General features: G+C 34.5%; 1 protein-coding gene across 1 annotated transcript; it reads right to left on the bottom strand.

The window, feature by feature from the left end:
- Window positions 1–12,090: 12,090 nt before the first annotated feature.
- Window positions 12,091–14,033, bottom strand: LOC128126809 (cold-responsive protein kinase 1-like). The gene is made up of 6 exons (XM_052764939.1): window positions 13,828–14,033; window positions 13,587–13,743; window positions 13,268–13,420; window positions 13,061–13,131; window positions 12,261–12,315; window positions 12,091–12,129 (listed from the first exon to the last, which is right to left on the bottom strand). The coding sequence occupies exons 1-6, from the start codon at window positions 14,031–14,033 to the stop codon at window positions 12,091–12,093; spliced, it is 681 nt and encodes a 226-aa protein (XP_052620899.1).
- Between the last annotated feature and the right edge of the window lie 5,441 nt (window positions 14,034–19,474).

Raw genomic sequence — 19,474 nt, 5'->3', positions numbered from 1 at the left:
TATAATTATAAATTTGATATAGCAATATATTTTTGACAAAATTGTATTCAATAAAACTAGAAAAAAATCATAGAAAATTTGTAGGAAATAAATATTTTGTAGGTATTCTAAAGGAAATAAAATCCAATAAAGTCTGTAAGTATTATGTTGGAAAAGCAGTTATTCTGTAGGAAAATAATATGTAGGTACTTTGCAGATGTTCCGTGGGTAAATAAACTTGTAGGTCCTCCGCAAGTAAAATTATTTCGTAGGTATTCCGTAAGTAAATTTCTAAAAGAATATTCAATAGGAAAGTTTGTAGGTAACTTGTAGGAAAAAATTACCCACCTAAATTCTGAAGGTAACATCTTGCTCCTATTAATTTCCTACGAATAGTGCCGTAGGTAATTTATGTATACTTTCATTTTATACATATTAAACCAAAAAATATAAAATTTACTTGATTAATTATAACTATTATCATAATTGAACTTATTCTACCTGTTAATATTTTTTAAGATATTCTAGAAATTTATTAATTTTTAATGAATCGCTAAATTATTTAAAACGTTCACTTAATTAATTAGCTAGTATCTAAGCTTTAATTTGTATTTGAATCTTTATGAATTATATATACGTCGCCGAAGGAATTATGAAGAATATTACATCTAAAACACTAAAACTAATATGGTTTCAAGCATTCAAAAGAGTTATTTTGATCACAAATAAAATAGAAAAAGCAACCGTGAACTTACCTTGACCATTCAGAGACAAGAAGCATCATCTGAGCAAAACATATTGGTTAGTTGGAATCAGCAATGACACTGAGAAACAGCAAATTTATAGAGGAAGAAGATGAAGAGGCACGTGGCAAATATAACTCATGAAGACGTAGACACAAAAGAATATCCATGCATGCATGCATAACCCTTGTACCTTACGCTGCAATGGACGTACTATGTAGGTTTGAAAGGTGTTTGGTGAATTAAATACTTCATTTGATTCTTGATGAGCTTCAATAAATACTTATAGTTCAAAAAAAGATGCAGAAGATCTGGGGAGCGTAATGGTGCAGGCCCATCAAAATTTAATGGTTGCCACAAGAGACGCACACATAGTGAGACATCAAGAAAGACACACATGTAAGTACACCCATTAGGGTTTGATTTCTTGATGTTGATCTTTTCAGTCTTTTTGGATTCAACTGTTGGTTTGGGTATTAAAGACTCTTCGATTTGTTTCCCAAAAGGAATTTATTACAAATTTGGAGGGTTTAATTTGTAAATATTATGGAAATTTAGGTAACTGGAGGAATCAAATAAGGTATTTAATTGTGTTGTTTAGGTTTTTCGGTTTGTTTTTATGGTTTTGGGATGAAATGATTTGGATCTAAACGATTGTTTCACATGTCCTTTTATTTTGTGTCAGAGTAAAATTCAAGATTATTCAAAACGTCATGTGGTTCTTTTGTGTTGTTTCCTGATTTAGGGAAAACGAGAGATAAACATAGAGGGACAAATCGTATCAACATTAGTATTTGCGTATCTCTACCATCTTCTAATGGTTTCATGGCTTTTCATTTGCAAACAGGCACAAAACGCAATTAGCACAAGTGTATGGCCATATAGTCTTTGGAGAAAATTGTAATAGTGAAGAAGGATCTCTAAGATTGCAAACTAGTCATGTATTTGGACTGTGTTTCATAGTTCAACCAAATTTAACAAAGAAAATCGAAACAAACTTGAAAAATAGTGAAATACATTTGTTAAAATAGAACATGGTTAACCGATATTCACAATTTCGTGTGACTTACATTAAACACAAAAATTACAATCTCTTTCAAAAAAAAAAAAAAAAAAAAAAAAAAAAAAAAAGACAAAAATTACAATGAACTAAAAATTGTCTAAATTCATTTACAATGTATATAGTAAAAAAACTAGGAACTACTTTAGAAAAAATAAATGACCTATCTTGAGTTTGTTTTGTAAAAAAATTTCTTAAAAAACCATTTTAAAAAATTAAAAATATAAATTATTAGGGACAGTTTGTTATTTTAAATTATTTGATTGATAACAAAAAGTTAACCATTCTTAATCGAGACTCTCAATATATTAATAAATAAATAAGTTGCTCTAATAAAAAGAAGCTCACATGTAAAAGATTCTCACTCTCTGTTCGCCGCTTTATTAATGAACTAATAATCAACTGGTTTTTCGTTAAATCCTACGAGTTTTCAGTTATATTTCAATCAATTTTTAAAAATTTTAATCGGTAGCGCTTGATCGTTTTTAACCAATTGAACTGGTTCAGTTCTTTAAAGGTACATGGCACGACCCGACCTGACCCTCAAAAGTGTTGTTGACTTTTTTATTGGCTTCACTTAATTTAGAAACCACATGATTTTTTGTTCTAGATTCGCCATTCCATGTGTCCGAACTGTCTGGTATCATTACCCCTTTATCCAACAAGACCTCTTTATGAACACCTAAAATAGCACATAACCGGGTCGCATAAACTGACACTATAAACTTACACTATAAGTCAAGCGTTTTCTCAACATTAGTTAAGCATATAGTCCTATGAAAAACAGTAAGCAAAGTAATATATATATATATATATATATATATATATATATATATATATATATATATATATATATATATATAGTTGAAGGACTCACTATGTCACTCTTGTATATTTGTCTAGGTTATTTATTCTATGTGTATGTCCCTTTTTCTTTATGCTTTTGGTAAATTGAATAAACAATACTTTACTCTCAACTATTCTCATGGCATTAGAACCATATGCTCCAAAGTACGACTCACTCCATCACTCTCGTCATCTCCAATTGACTTTCACCATCTCTTATTGAACCCTTATGCTATTACAAGAAACGAAATTTGGGTACGCGATATATATGACATCTAGAAAAGCTTGATTGCGCTTGTTTGATGTTCGGATAGTCTTTGGAGGGTATGTCGTCTGGATAAATTTTGCATGCACTAGATCCTTAACATACATATTTTTTTTTCTAGGGTGTTGTTTGTTTTTCTGAAGCCAAAATGTCTGCAGTCTGCGGGCCACATCTGCAAGCCTCTGCAGCAGAAGAGGTGGACCAAACATCTGCAGTCTGCAATAAGAAGACTGTTTGTTTTTTAACGTCTGCAGGCTGCTGAAATAAACTGAATTTTAAATAAAATTATTTTACAAACTTAAAATGATTTTTCAACACCAAAATTTTAATAATAATAGTCTTATAACATTGAAAATAAAATTCATGCAACTAAATTAGTCATACAATAAAAAAATGTTTTACAATAACAATTTCATTTAAAACAATTCAATCTATATTGTGCATCAACTGATCAGCAATTTCATCACGTAACTGAGTCATATATTCACGGTCTGCTGCAGTACCATGTGTTGGAATCCCGTCTTCATCATCATCAATGGCCACATTGTTATTTCGAAACGGGACATTGGGTTCATCGTATCGTGCGAAATACTCATCACTCAATCCTTCTTTCCTTATATAATTATGAAGCGCGAAGCATGCCATGGCAATGTTTCTTTGTGTCACAAACGGGAATGGTGCCATCCTCTTCAATATAGGGAAGCGTGCTTTCAAAACACCAAAAGCACGCTCAATGACATTCCGAAGTTTTGCATGTCCATGGTTAAATTTTTCTTTATTGGTCAATGCACGTCTTTGACGAAAATCTCCAAGCCAATACCTCACATTACGATAAGGGGCCATAAATCCTCGAGTGTGTGCATACGCGGCATCACAAAGATAATATTTGTCTGAAAAAAAATGCAAAACACTAATCAATTTTCAAATTAAAATGAAAATATTAAAAAAAAAAAAACAAAAATTTACCTGGTGGTGGAAACGGGAATGATGCTTGTGGATCAGCTACTGCTTCTGATAATATTCTAGAGTCATGCGCTACCCCTTCCCACCCGGTCACAACAAATGTAAAAATCATATTGAAGTCACATATTGCCAATACGTTTTGGTAGCAATCTCCATTTCCCCTACTTCTATATAAGTCTTGTTTCTTAGCAGGGACAACAGCATGTATCAAAGTGCCATCAAGTGCACCAACTGCTCCTTTGAAAACCCTTCGTAGCCTCCTATTATGTCCTGGAATGTTTGGATTCGGATTAAAAGATGTTGGTACTATAATATCTTGTGCGAAAAGCATCATTTTTTCTAACACTTCATAAAAAAATTTATGAATTGTTTGCTTCGAGTGTTGAAATCTCCGCTTGATAATCACGTAACGTTGATTATGTCCGATCATCATCAAAAACATAGCCATCTTTTCCTCAACTGATACATGTTTGCTGTCCTTTAATGAGTAATTTGCTCTAAAATGAGCACATAGTCGTACAAAAGATTCACGGGACATGCGTAATACTTCAACACATTGTAAACGATTACGGTGTAATAACTCCAATGTGTATTCGTGTCCCGTCATTTCCGAATCATTATCCCGCAATCGTTTCACACCCCTCTTCCAAAAATAACGGATGTATAGGTACATTAGAATTACGAGAAGTAACTTTTGATCGTGATCCATATGAACCTAAAATCAACAAAGTAGAACTTTAAAAAACATTACATAAACCATATTTCAAGTATCAAATAAACATTCCATTTATCATATTTCAAGCCAAAATAACATTACATAAACCATATTTCAAGTATCAAATAAACATTCCATTAATCATATTTCAAGTACCAACAAGGGCAAAAAGACCTAACAAAATAGTTCCAACAAAGGCAAAAACATTTAACAAAGTAGTTCCAACAAGGGCAAAAAGACATAACAAATACTTTCAACACTACAAAATCATCGAACAATCTTCCCATCCTTCAAAACTCCTAAACTGGTACCTGTCATCTCAAGCCACCCTCGTAATATCTTGGGAACATCGGGCAAATGCATCCACATCTCTCTCATGTTCATGGTTCCTCCAAAAATATGATATGCGACAAAGCGTAAAGGATCTGTAGGGCCTAACTGAAGGACCTCTAACTTCTCTAAACACTGAGGAATTGTATACCCTTTAGTCAAACTTTGTAGAGCTTTCTTCATTTCAAATGCTAAATCGTCAGTAGTAACAGAAGTTCCATCAGGTGAAGAAGCAGACGGTGAGGCACTAGGAGCTACAGGAGTTGAGGGTTTAGCCCTTTTGTTGGGGTTACCGGATGGTGTAGCAGTATATGGTGAACCAGCAGAAGGTGAAGCAGCAGAAGGTGAACCAGCAGAAGGTGAAGCTGCAAAAGGTGAAGCAGCAGAAGGTGGTGGCTCATGATGAGAAGTGTCAACACCATCATCATCCATTGCATCAAAGGGGGTGGCAGTGATCTGAAGTGGTGGAACACGACAGGAGGATGCGCCAGCTACTGATGATGATTGGGTTGAGTAACTCCTAAAATTACCAGTAGCACTATTTCCATCAAAAAGACGTGCACAAAGATCTGGAAAAGGCAGTGGAATTGTTCTCAAAGAAGCAGCTTTCGGATGCCCCTAAACCCAAATGTAACAAGAAATAGTATAAGAATATATGGCAACTTCAAACGTAAATGTTATATATATATATATATATATATATATATATATATATATATATATATATATAAATATGTATATATATACATATATATATATATATATATATATATATATATATATATATATATATTATTGTATATTAATGTGTATGTACCTTCTTAAAATCATCCCACTCCTCGGCTGTTAAATTAAAAGTGTTTGTTTGAGAATTGTATATATTACCGGTTTTGTTTTTTAAATATACCCATCCAGTGTATTTGGCTTTCAGATTGTCATATGCGTTTTTCATTTGTTTTTGAGTCAACTCAACCCCAAATTTCTCCTTAAGAACTCTTCCAAGCCTTATCCATGAATCTTTCTGCAAACTCAATCCTTTTCTACCAACACTCTCTACTTCTTCAATACAAGTATCCAATAAGCATTTTAAATGCTCATTGGTCCATTGTTGTTTTTCTCCCATTTCTAATAACCAATATAACATAGACAAATATTATTTCACAGCATTATATCATCCACAAATTGAAAAGGGCTACCTATTTAGGGAATTGAAAGGGTAAGTTTGTAATTTTGTTTTATTTTCAATGATAGTAATGTGTAATTTTGTTTTATTTTCACAACATTATTTCAATAAATTTTGTTTTAGTAAACTTTTTATTTTCACGACAAATTTGTAATTTTGTTTTATTTTCAATCATAATAATGTGAAACTTTTTATTCAATCATAAATAACCTCAATTAGAGTGTTTTAATTCAAAGTTTTCTAAAAAACTTTATAAATCAAAATCATTAGTACCAACACACATTCAAAAAGCTAGTGAGTTTTCCAATTTACTTCTATCAAATAAACAAAACTTATGACTCTTTTTGATGCTTTCTATCATATACATATACACAATCAACAATCATATACATATACACTATCATATACATATACACAATCAATAATCATATATATATATATATATATATATATATATATACACAATCAAAACTCATATACACATAAACAATCACAATCAACAATCATATACATATACACTATCATATATATCTACACAATCAAAAATCATATACACATAAACAATCACAATCAACAAGATAATATGTTATCTTTTGCTTCACAGTTATGTATATTGGCTTCCAATCAAAGAAAAATATAAATCCAATTTGTTTACAAATCCAATTTGTTTACAGATAAGATTTTCAATTTGCTGGGAATTTGGCTTTCAATTTTAGCAAGAATATATTATAGATTATACACCTCCAAGATTTTCTATGAAACAAAGATGTGAAACAAACAAGAAATTGAACAAGGATGTGAATCAAACAAGAAATTGAAGAATCAAACAAGTTGAATTGAAATTGAAACTGACAGATAGAGAGAGACAGAGGAGGTGACAGACCCGATTGCTCGCTATTTCAGAGAGGAGGTGACAGACCCTTGCTGTTCGCTCGCTGCTGCAATCGACGCTGCAATCGGAGGACACTGGATCGGAGAGGAGGTCTGCGATCGGCGGTTTTGATCGGAGAGGAGGGCTGCAATCGACGATGACGTTCGGCGTTCGCTGCAAGATGGAGTCGTCGAGGTTTTTTTTGGGTGAGCCTGGGAGGTTGGATGACGAATGGAGGCGGAATCAAAAAAAAAAGCGTGTTTTTTAGGGCAAAGGCATTGCAGACTTTAGAAGTGGCTATCTCATATCTGCGTGGTGAAGACCTCGCGCAGACGTTTTTATGTCTGCGCACTTTAGAAAAACAAACGGACTGCAAACCATTATGTCTGCGTGTGGTCTGCGCCTCGCAGACAGAAGAGGTCACGCAGACATAAGTTGCTCTAATAAAAAGAAGCTCACATGTAAAAGATTCTCACTCTCTGTTACCCGCTTTATTAATGAACTAATAATCAACTGGTTTTTCGTTAAATCCTACGAGTTTTCAGTTATATTTCAATCAATTTTTAAAAATTTTAATCGGTAGCGCTTGATCGTTTTTAACCAATTGAACTGGTTCAGTTCTTTAAAGGTACATGGCACGACCCGACCTGACCCTCAAAAGTGTTGTTGACTTTTTTATTGGCTTCACTTAATTTAGAAACCACATGATTTTTTGTTCTAGATTCGCCATTCCATGTGTCCGAACTGTCTGGTATCATTACCCCTTTATCCAACAAGACCTCTTTATGAACACCTAAAATAACACATAACCGGGTCGCATAAACTGACACTATAAACTTACACTATAAGTCAAGCGTTTTCTCAACATTAGTTAAGCATATAGTCCTATGAAAAACAGTAAGCAAAGTAATATATATATATATATATATATATATATATATATATATATATATATATAGTTGAAGGACTCACTATGTCACTCTTGTATATTTGTCTAGGTTATTTATTCTATGTGTATGTCCCTTTTTCTTTATGCTTTTGGTAAATTGAATAAACAATACTTTACTCTCAACTATTCTCATGGCATTAGAACCATATGCTCCAAAGTACGACTCACTCCATCACTCTCGTCATCTCCAATTGACTTTCACCATCTCTTATTGAACCCTTATGCTATTACAAGAAACGAAATTTGGGTACGCGATATATATGACATCTAGAAAAGCTTGATTGCGCTTGTTTGATGTTCGATAGTCTTTGGAGGGTATGTCGTCTGGATAAATTTTGCATGCACTAGATCCTTAACATACATATTTTTTTTTCTAGGTGATTAGTTGTCACCACTACATGGCTCTTATCCGAGTGACATCTTGTCATCATAAAGTCATATGCGTCATTATTTTCTTATTCAAAAAAAAAAGTTAATAAATACATGTCGAAAGAACTTATCTTCTAGTCGCCAATTTTGGCAACCCCGAAGGCTTGTCCCCGGTATAATTCATCACAAAAATTGAAGAAGACGGGCGACTTGTACCATCCACATAACAAGTACAAATTTATTTATTTTGCAGATTTTTTTACAAATTCAAATAAATCCAAATTTCCAAATTAGACACTGACATTCTAAAACCTTAAAATAAAATACCATTCAAGTAACATATAAAACAATAAAATGTAGATTGTTGAATATTCAAACACAATCACCTAATCTTTATTGTTAAAACATTCTAAAACCTTAACACATTCTTACTATAATACTATATTCAAACACAACATAATCTTCATTTTGATATATCAAAAAGATGCAAATAAGAAGAAGAAACTTTATTTATTTCAAAAGAATCTTCGGACTACTTTTACAAATGGAAACCTTACACGTATCTATATACAATTCTAACTCCAATAGTTTTCTCTCACACTCATAAAGATTATGTAGCTGAAAAATATATAAATAGAAACTGTTAAATGTTACTTGAACATTTGGAGCAACTTGGAGCATTTAGAGCAACTTGGAGCATTTTGAGTGGAATGGATTGAGTAATATGTTGTGCCATTCATAGAGATGTTGCTCCAAATGGAAGGTGTTGTGCCATTCATGAAGAAGTTGTGCCACTCATGATAGATGTTGCACCGACATAGAAGAAGTTGTGCCATATTGGAAGCATGTTGCGCCACTTAGGAGGGAGTTGTGCAATCCTTGCATGAGATGGGCCATAATCATGCAAGATGCACCCTCTTGGTGCAGGGTACGCCATTTTGGTTCCCTGATGACCCACATGTGCTATGAAGTCCTCTACAATGCTCAGAAGTATGTGATTCTCAAGGAATACACCATGATAGATGTTGGGCCACTAGTGTTCATGATGTTCCACATGTGCATCATGATGCTCCATTATGGCTCATAGTGCTCCATCATATGTGTTGTTGATACTTATGTGTTGTGAATGTTTGTATTGATCGGATACACTCAAGCATGAATAATGAAGAACAAACAAACAAAACAAAGAGTAAATAAAAACATAAGAACAAGGATGATCATAAATATGTTTTCACTAAGAAAATGTTATCATAAAGATAACAATCACACAAAACGAGGCACAAAGCTCTATTAGGGTTTAACCTAATAGTATACTATATATACGATTACAGAAACGAAGATCCCACTATTTTGGGGATATATTCTAATATATGTAGGGTCTTATCTTAATCACTAAGATTACGGATCAAATATATATTCTATAATTATAGAGTATATCTACCTAATATACAAACGATTACTAAGATCATGAGGATCACGTTGTCGCTGATGAGGTTGTTGATGGCGCTGGTTCTGGTGGACAACATGTTATGCGTTTGAATCATCAAATCATAAGGTGTGACCCTAAAATATCCACCTATCTCAATACTAATCTTCAAAAGAGTCATAAAAATCATCATTGGAGAACTTTTCAAATTCTGTCAAAATCTCAGGTTTCAACCACTTAAAGTCAGAAAGATGAAGATCATTCAAGCGTTTACTTTGTTTAAGAGAAATCAACTCATGATAGCCTCGTTCTAGTTCTTTATGATGTATGCCCTCCAAACAAATATTGAACAAATGCTTAGTGGGAGCAGCAGGAAGATCGTCAGTACAGTGAAAGCATATTTGATTTTGACTGTCAAGATAGAAGATATCACGTTTTGGTTCCCAAATGAACATGTGTTGAACTGGATCAACACCCACTAGCAACATGTTGTTTATGTAGACAGTGACATATGGAAGTAGGAACTAGTATACTTTGACATTTTGGGCTTGCTTGTTCTATATGCAGTGGATGGTTGAGATGGACCGGTTGATGGCACTAAGTTCAGCTTCCTGACTTTGTTAACCAAATGTTGAATTGCCAATTTTACCTCCTGATCATGAACACCTTTATGTTTTGAAATTATCTCTAGAATTTGGATCCACTCGTTGTAGCCGTATTTAACTAAATCACGGGTAAAAACAACTTCAATATATTCATTCTCTGCCTTTTTCCTAACTAGATGAATTTTGATCAATTCATCATTGGGTTTGGAGCACATGACCTTGATGATGGGATCAAGTTTATATCTTCTAGCTAAAACATCTCCAAATTTATTCCTTTTAATTCTATCATTCAGCTCAGAGACCCTATTTTGTTTGGCAACATTTGAATTGAAATGTTGAATATTTGTCTTTTGGACATTAATCCTTTCATCGGCTGAGGAAAGGATCTAAACAATTTTGATGGATGGATGTTCATCTCTTCTTTTTTGAACCGAATCGTTATGCTCCAACATGTTTTCTTTGACCTCCTCAATGGTCATTTGCCAGTTCTCAACCAATTCGTCCAAAATCAATCGTTAGTTTGCTTTTCATGGAAAGAGGAGGGAGTGAAGAACTAACAAAAGCTGAGGAACTTCCAACTTCAGCATCATTTGCTCCCCATGAGAAGGAAGTCTTTATTTTTCTTGGATTGAGTTGATCATCATCAGTTTGTGGTAGTGTTCCTAATCCGAACCAGGCCAAGAAATTTGAAATTCTGCAAACAGGGCCTTCAACTCGTCGAGTGCATGAACTGACTCGCTGAGTTGCCCTGTTTACTGAGTGGACTCGTTGAGTTTGTTTCATGTACTTGGCGAGTTAACCAGTCAGAGGAAAATTTTCGACTTTTTCCATCTTTGAACAACTAGTAATCATAAAATATAATAGAAATCAATCCTAGGCTCTGATACTACTGTTGGGTTTTGAGCACTATAACACTCCTATGGTGCACATGCAACCCTAAATGCTTTGGATCTATGTTTTCTCTAATTATACATGCATTTTGTTTTTCGAAATCATTCTCCCTATCGCTTACCTCTTGAGTGGGGTAGAGTTCTTAACCTTTGGTTTGGATGCTTACCTCTTGAGTAGGGTAGAGTTCTTGACCTTTGAGAGCTTTAGCACTTCAAGTGTGATGCCTCTATTGGTTCACAAGCACCAAAATGTAAAAGAAGCACTACTAGAAAAAAGGCATTTTACGACGCTCATTGCGCGTCGTAAAACGCTCAGACGACGCGCAAATGCGTGTCAAGGAAGGCCCTGTCATAAAGAGAGACGACGCGCTTTTGCGCGTCGTCTATAGACGACGCGCATTTACGACACGCATTTACGACGCGCATTTACGACGCGCGGTTACGACACGCAATGCGTATCAAGGAAGGCCCTGTCATAAAGGAAGACGACACGCATTCGCGTGTCGTAACTTTACGACGCGCGTGTTAATGACACGCAATGCGTATCAAGAAAGCCCCTGTCAAGAAAGGCCATGTCATAAATGAAGATGACATACATTTTTGCGTATCGTAAATTTAAATGTTTAAAAAAAAAATTTATATATTTATTAATTTTTAAATTAAATTTTCATTTAATTTCTTATAACAGAAATAAAATACCATATACAAAAAATACAATCCATTGCATAATATAAAATAAATTGCACAAATTATAATGTCATACAAAAAATCATTCAAATGTTAAACAAAAATAATACAATGCTAACATGTGTTATACATTCCTATAAAACTAACAAATAATCATACAACTCTGTTTCTTACTGGAAAGGAAAGCCAAACATGATTACAAGTCTCCCTTAATCTTGAACTTCGCCACCACCGACGTAAGAAAAAAACTGCGTATAAATATCAAAAAACAAGATATGAGCCAATCATTCTATGACTCAAGGAAAAATATCATTAGAGAAATGTGAAAAAAATATGAAACAAATGAATGAAAGTGCATTGCTATTTCTTTAATACTTACTGCATAGAGTAAGACTTGGACATCATCTATAGTTTTGAAGGACATTGATGTCTCCCTATGCTGCACATATTAAAAATAAAAAAGAACAAAATTAAGTAACATATGGATTCATATATCTATCAATTGTATTGTAAATTGTAAATTAAATAAATAAGCATGCTTATTTATTTTTGCTTGTGTCTCGTTTCCTCCAAAACTTCTAGATACGTTGTGAGCATGCTATAAAAATTGATTAACATGCAGGTTGTGAGCATTAAAGAAGCTTTTGAGAAAACTATGAGACAATACAATTGTGAGTTTGCTTTTGTCCTCAACCGTGCTTCCAATCTTCATCTTGTTGAGGTTTGTTTCAGGGAGGGCAAAATATATATTTTTATATTTACATAAAGGAAAAAAGTTTGGATTAGAAAATGACATGTTTACCCTTGTAATGAAAAGTTGTGTTTCAATTTTGGTCCTTATTTTTGAGGTTCTTGTAAAGGTTTTGGTCCTTGAGTATAGCTGATTTTTTCCACTTTGGACCCAAAAATAGTCATTTTCGTTGGAGAAGAGGCCAAATATGCAAAAAGGAAACTGTAGGGACGAAAAGAAAAAAGAAATCTATATTTAGGGACTAACAATTGTAGTTGGTTCAACTGAAGACTTTGATCCTTCAAAAGGCAAGACTTTAGTTGACCTTCTAGTCCTTGTTGTTTCACTTTGTTGTGATTTTGGTCCCTCTTACTCGCACCGTTAGTAAAATGACAATTTTACCCTTAGCCCCTTTCTTATAAACCAAAAAAAAGCAAACCATAACTTACTTGTGTAAAAATTCAAGACCCCCTACAGCTCTTGATTCAATTCCCATCAATTCAATTAATCCTTCCCATTCCTGCATATATATATACATAAGGTATTAATAAAAATCATACATACATACATACATACATACATACATACATACATACATACATACATACATACATACATACATAAGTGAAGAGATTTTTCACTTAAAAGCATATAACCACTTCAGAAGTTGTAGGTCTAGTTGATGGTGGTTGAGTGCACATCAATGCTATCTTGATGATCTCCACAACATGTTCTACTGCATATTCACTAGGATCTAGTTTCTCATCCATTAAATTCAGATGCGCTCCACTCTCATGTAGATCCCGTGCCTATCATACACATAACAACAGAAAGGCTAGTAAGAACTTCTCACCTAAGCTTAAGGTCTCACTGAATACAAAATAAATCATTGAGTGTTTGAGATACCTTCATCATTAAAACCATAAATGAAAAGAACGGGTTGAATGAACCAACCCTTAATTATGAGATACTTACATGATCAAGGAGATTTTGAGTGACTAATTGGTAGTCAACATCCTTGTATCTCTTTCCACTAATGATTTCTAGGACCACCACACCAAAGCTGTATGTATCAACTTTCTCAAATAATTGCCCATAAATTGCATATTCAGGTGCTACATAACCACTATTCCTGCAAAGATTTAACATTGGTTATTGAAAATTTACTTTAATCAAATTGAATTAGTAGTTAAGTTATATGTACTTTTAAACATACAAAGTCCCTGAGAATTTTGTGCTAAGATGAGTCGTATCTTCTGGTAGCAGTCTTATAAGCCCAAAATTTGCTATTTTTTGCTGCAATTCTCTATCAAGTAGAATGTTGCTAGTTCTTATATCTGTATGGATGATTGGAGCATGGTACTTTTCATGTTGATATGAAAGACCCCCTGCTTCCTGTAAGAAAATCTTTCTGGTACCCATATTTAAAAGAGCTTGATCGTCAATGTGGAAAGGGACAGCTAGCTGTTGAATTACCACTCTTATGGTCTGAATCTGAGCTCAATTATCTACAGGAAGTCCAATAAAGGTATATATATGTTCCTATCCTAAGTTTTGAATTTAAGAATAGACACCCCTGTGTTGTTGAATATAACAAACACATTACACATACATCCCTCCTATCAGGCTGAAGTTGTTGAAAGAGCAGAAGGCATTAGAAAAGAGTATAATGAGCTTGACACTGTCTGGTTCATGGCTGGATCCCTATTTCAGGTTGTTTAGCTTTTTCCTTGGTTCATTTTAGTTATTACTAATGCCTCACCCTGTAATCACATCCAAATTCATAATCAAAAATAAATAACTAGAATAAAGAAAGTAAAAGAAAGTTTTAATATTATTTTAAAATCAGCTTCACCATGGCGTTAAAATGCACGCTGGGATCTTCTTCCAAACATAATTATTTGGCTTAAATAATGCATACCGACTTTGCTAGAATATATATGGCCAGGTACTTGAACAAATCCAGCCTGAATAAATCCAGCCTAAGAAAGAACCTAGCCTATCAGAATCAGGTACTTGAAAAAATCCAGCCTGAATAAAAGCAAAAAAAAAAAAATTAGAACTAGTTGAAATAAAAAGTTGAGTGGGAAAAGAACAAGACAAAAAGTTCTTCATCATGATAGAAATACAAAATACTAATAATGTTAAAAAGGAAAAATGATCATAAGATGTGAAGGAAGATCAGGAAAACAGTCATCGAGATGATGCTTGGACCATGCTATTTGGCACCCAACAAACCTACATAGTCAAAAACACATTAAGGAAGAATTCAAGGCATGATACTATTGAAACTTAAATGACAAAGATCAATCCATGCAAGAGCATTCTTAGAATGTAGAGCACAAACCTTCAATGAAATCAAGCCTCAGGAGCTAAAGAAGAAAGAAGAACAAAAAACCAAGTTGAGGTTGTGTGGCTCTGAACTTATGTGCTCCTTCAACAACCATTTGTCAAACCACATCCTGTAATAAAAAAAAAATACAACATGTTTAATTTGAGTAACAATAGACATGGTCTACTAACAAAACCTGTAAATAAAAAAAATCAAACCTAGTATAGATTGCAGATCAGTGCAAAAGAAGAGTTGAGGTGTCAAGTTGATACAGGAGAAGAAGACGTCGACTTAGTCAAACCATTTATAGTGTTTCCTGTTCATGCCCTAACCTAATTCACCCTAAATTTCAAAGAAATTGATCAAATTCTAGCATAACTATTAACCCAATCGGGCACATGAACTGGTGGATAAAGGAGAAACCGAAGATTGAGAATTCTAAATCACAAACTAAGATCAAAATCATATGGAAAAAATCTGAAATCATAAACTCATATGGGAAGAAATATGTGAAAAAGAATTCTGAAGAAAGAGAAACCGAATATAAACATTACCAGAATCAAAAGAGAAACCAGAGGAAGCGACAAATTCTCTCAATCCCTCCTCCGATTTCTTAAACTCGTGCATCATTGTATCGCCCCTGGAGATAGAGACATAGAGCCTCAGGCTGCCATTGCTGCTTCCCAGCATGCAGTTTCACCTCGATTTGGAAATAGAGCACGAAACCAAATATGGCGGAGATCATCTTTTGGGCCGAGAGTTGTTTCTTCTGCTACTGAAGCGAGAACTGATCTCACAGAACTCGAAACGCAGGTGAAGAAATTGGTCAGCGACTTGAGCAGCGCTTCCATTGATACAGTCAGGAACGCCACCGGTGAACTCAGATTACTTGCGAGACAAATGAAATTGAAAGGTGAACTCAGATTACTTGCGGGATCAAAGATTTGGTGATATTGCGATTTTGTTGTGGGAAAAAAGAGGATTTGTGATGATATTAGGGTTTTTTTTGGGTATTAGAGTAAGAGAGATAGAGAAAGAGAGAGAGAGAGAGAGAGAGAGAGAGAGAGAAAAAAGAAAGATGGAAATAAGATAGAGGATAACAATGGCGGCATTTCAAACTTTTGGGATTTTCTTTCCCCCCAGCTGCAAAAAAATAGAACGCGCCTTTCATTCAAAAAATATAAAGCGACATTTCTAGACGACGCCCATTTTTAATTAAGTGCCCTCCGTGTTTTTAATTTTTTTTCTTGGACATTAATTTTAGGGCACGCACAAAAGCGTGACCTCTATCCTTCAAAAGTTTGAAGATATGACATTATTTTTAGAGCGCGCGCTTTTGCGTATCGTAAATCACCGCGTGTCATTGTTTGCGCGTCATTAAAGGCTGTTTTTCTAGTAGTGAAGGCTTAAGAGAATAAGTTAGTTATCTCCAAGATATGGTGTAGCCGATTTTGGCTCTATAGGGTCTCTATTTATAGTGTTTCTCATGCTAAGGTTACACTTTGCAAACCCTAATAACTCATGACGTTCCACATTCTCATGCTCTAAGGGTTTAACCTCCATGGACTATCCATGGATTAGTTTATCCCACCTACATGATCATGGATCATTGGCCCACACTACAAGAATGAATGATTTACATAATCAATCCCCTTATATTTAATTAGTCTCTTTTGATCACAAAATTAATTCCAAACTAATTATTGATCAATACTAATTAAATAATAATATGGTTTTATATTAATATATTATACTTGTAATATATTAATAAACCATATACAACCTTATTCTCAAAATTCATCCTATCAAGTTACATTGGTGAAAGCAACCCAAAAAGGACCATGCTACAATCAGGTCAAGTACATCCCAATTATAGTTATGATCTTAGACACCAAAATCCAACATGTATCGCCATCTGTAGTAATATGGAAACCATAAAAATCATGTGGCATTCTAACTCTACTAAAACATCTAAAAGAGGTAATGATTCGTCAATTGGTTCAACTGGATTTTCTTCCTCAGGTTGAGCCATAACATTTTTAGAGGTTCCTTCATCGTTTGACTCTTGAATTTCATCAATATCAATTGTATTCCCACTGTCCTCTTTGTATATAAGCTCTTTCTCACGAAAGACTCCTCTTCGCGCTACAAAGACCACGTTGTCACTAGGTCCGTAGAACAAATATTCAAAGGACCTTTGTGGATAGCCGATGAAAATACATCTCTTACTTCAAGGTTCAAGATTGTCGTAAGTCTCTCGTCTAAAGAAAGCTTCACAACCCTAAACCTTGATATGTGATAATGAAGGAACCTTCCTTATCCACATCTCGTAAGGTGTTTTGGCAACATTCTTTGTTGGGACAAAATTAAGAATGTAGGTAGCAGTCTCTAAGGCATACCCCTAGAATGAGATTAGAAGTGAAGCTCGACTCATCATGGAATGAACTATGTATAACAAGGTTCGATTATACCTCTCAGCCACACCATTTAGTTGTGGTGTCCTAGGAGGTGTCAGTTGTGAAACTATTCCACATTCCTTGAGGTAGTCGTGGAATTCGATACTAAGATACTCACCACCTCTATCGGTCTGAGCATCTTGATCTTCGTGCCCAATTGATTCTTGACTTCTTGTTTGAACTCTTTGAATTTATTAAAGTTTTATGACTTATGCTTGATTAAGTAGATGTAGCCATATTTGCATCCCTTGTGGTGGATCTGAAGGTCCCACACACATCTGTGTGTATTAGATCCAACAATCCTTAACCTCTTTCACAAGAACTAGTGAAAGGTGATTTAGTCATCTTTCCAAGTAAACAAGACTTTCATGTATCATCTGACATTAAGTCAAACGATTCCAACACTCCATCCTTTTGGAGTTGGGCGACGCATTTCTTGTTGACATGTCTAAGACGACAATGCCACAAGCATGCATTGTCTAAACCATTAGACGAATCAATCTGTAAAACACTATTACCTAAATTGTCTACAGCCATCACAGTTTCATACATGCCATCACAAGGTAAAGCTTCAAAATAAAATACACCATTTTTGAAAGTAGAAATACATCCATTCTCATTATTAGAAGAATATCTAAAACCTTGTCTATATAAACCATGAAATGAAATGATGTTTCTTTTCATCTCTGACAAGTACCAACAAATATTCAAATCTAAACACAACCCACTACTAAGCACTGAGTTGTAAACTCCAATCTTGGTAACATGTGACTATCTCATATTGCCAGTGATTAAGTTCATTCTCCCATGCTCCACATCCTCACTTCTTCTTTGTCCCTACAAATCAGAACAAATGTGAAAACCACATCTTGTATCAAGGACCCAAGAATGAGAATATGATGAGTTTTTAGATAAGATAGTGTAAATACCTGTCGAGTTTGGCTTCACCTTGCCACCCTTTATGGCTTGCAATTACTTAGGGCAGCTTCGTTTCCAATGCCCTTTCTCATGGTAGTAAAAGCAAGTAGCCTCTTTAGGATCAGAGGCAGGAGGAGCGTCAGAACTAGCTTTTCCTTTGGGTCCATTACTAGATGAATCGGCTTGGGACTTTCCCTTCCAATTCTGTTTGGGAAGACCTTTCCTCTTCTTCCCTTTCCTTGCCCAATGCCCAAGACAGGAGAAGCAATAGTAAGAGTGAGGGTAATACTTTTTCCCTTTAGCCTAATTTCAGACATTCGCAGCAGGTTTTGAGGTTGAGCTAATGTGGTCTTTTTGTTTTTCATATGATAAGTCATGATAAACTGATCATAACAATTGGGCAATGAGTGCAAGACTATATCAATAGCCAATTACTCATCAAAGTTCATATTGAGCTTGAGCAAGCGTTCCACATATTGTTTCATTCGTTGCACATGGCTGTTGACGGACTCCCCGTCTTTTATTTTGCTAGTGATGAGGGACTTTACTACCTCGTATTTCTCTTGACGAGCTCGTTGGTGGTACTTTTCCACCAAGTCCTTGTTCATCTCATACGGCCAGTAATCCTCGTAGAACCTTTGTTGCTCAGGAGTCATAGTCGCCACCATGATGCAAGCAACCTATGTCGCGTCATTGTAGTGTTGCCTATACTTAACTAGTTCTTCAGGAGTAGCTTTTGTTTCATCAATCTTGAAAAGTTCCTTTTCAAGCACATACTCTTTGTCCTCGAAATGAAGAGCCATTTTAGTGCTTCGCATCTAATCATTTTAATCGGTGCCATCAAAAGTAACCCTTGAGAAAATGTTCAAAAGTGAGAAGTTGTTGTTGGAGGAGGAGTTGTTGTTGTTATTAGAGGAGGAACTAGAAGCATCAATAGGATTAGACATCTACAAAAGAAGGACAAGTTTTGGTCAGATAAGAGTAATCCTTTATATAAAACCCAAATGAAATATTAAGGTTGGGATTAGTTCACAACTTAGAAAAGGGGTGTCGTAATCTAATTGTGAAATATATAGCGATTTACCAATTTCACAACGAAAAATGAAATTTTTAACGAATTAGGTTTTTATAATGAAATTCCTTGATATTTTGAAATT

This window comes from Lactuca sativa, chromosome 6, assembly GCF_002870075.4.
Source record: "Lactuca sativa cultivar Salinas chromosome 6, Lsat_Salinas_v11, whole genome shotgun sequence".
In the NCBI taxonomy this organism is placed as follows: Eukaryota; Viridiplantae; Streptophyta; class Magnoliopsida; order Asterales; family Asteraceae; genus Lactuca; species Lactuca sativa.
Note: the sequence above shows the minus strand (reverse complement) of the source record. Positions and strands in the feature narration are given on the sequence as shown.

Bases quoted from the DNA above. Each gene is read 5' to 3' on its own strand.
- LOC128126809 (XM_052764939.1), bottom strand. From the start codon at position 14,033: ATGGGTACCAGAAAGATTTTCTTACAGGAAGCAGGGGGTCTTTCATAT. The intron at 13,744-13,827 runs GTATGTTTAAAA...AAATCTTTGCAG, and splicing joins ACAAAATTCTCAGGGACTTT to GAATAGTGGTTATGTAGCAC. The intron at 13,421-13,586 runs GTAAGTATCTCA...TGTGTATGATAG, and splicing joins CTCAAAATCTCCTTGATCAT to GCACGGGATCTACATGAGAG.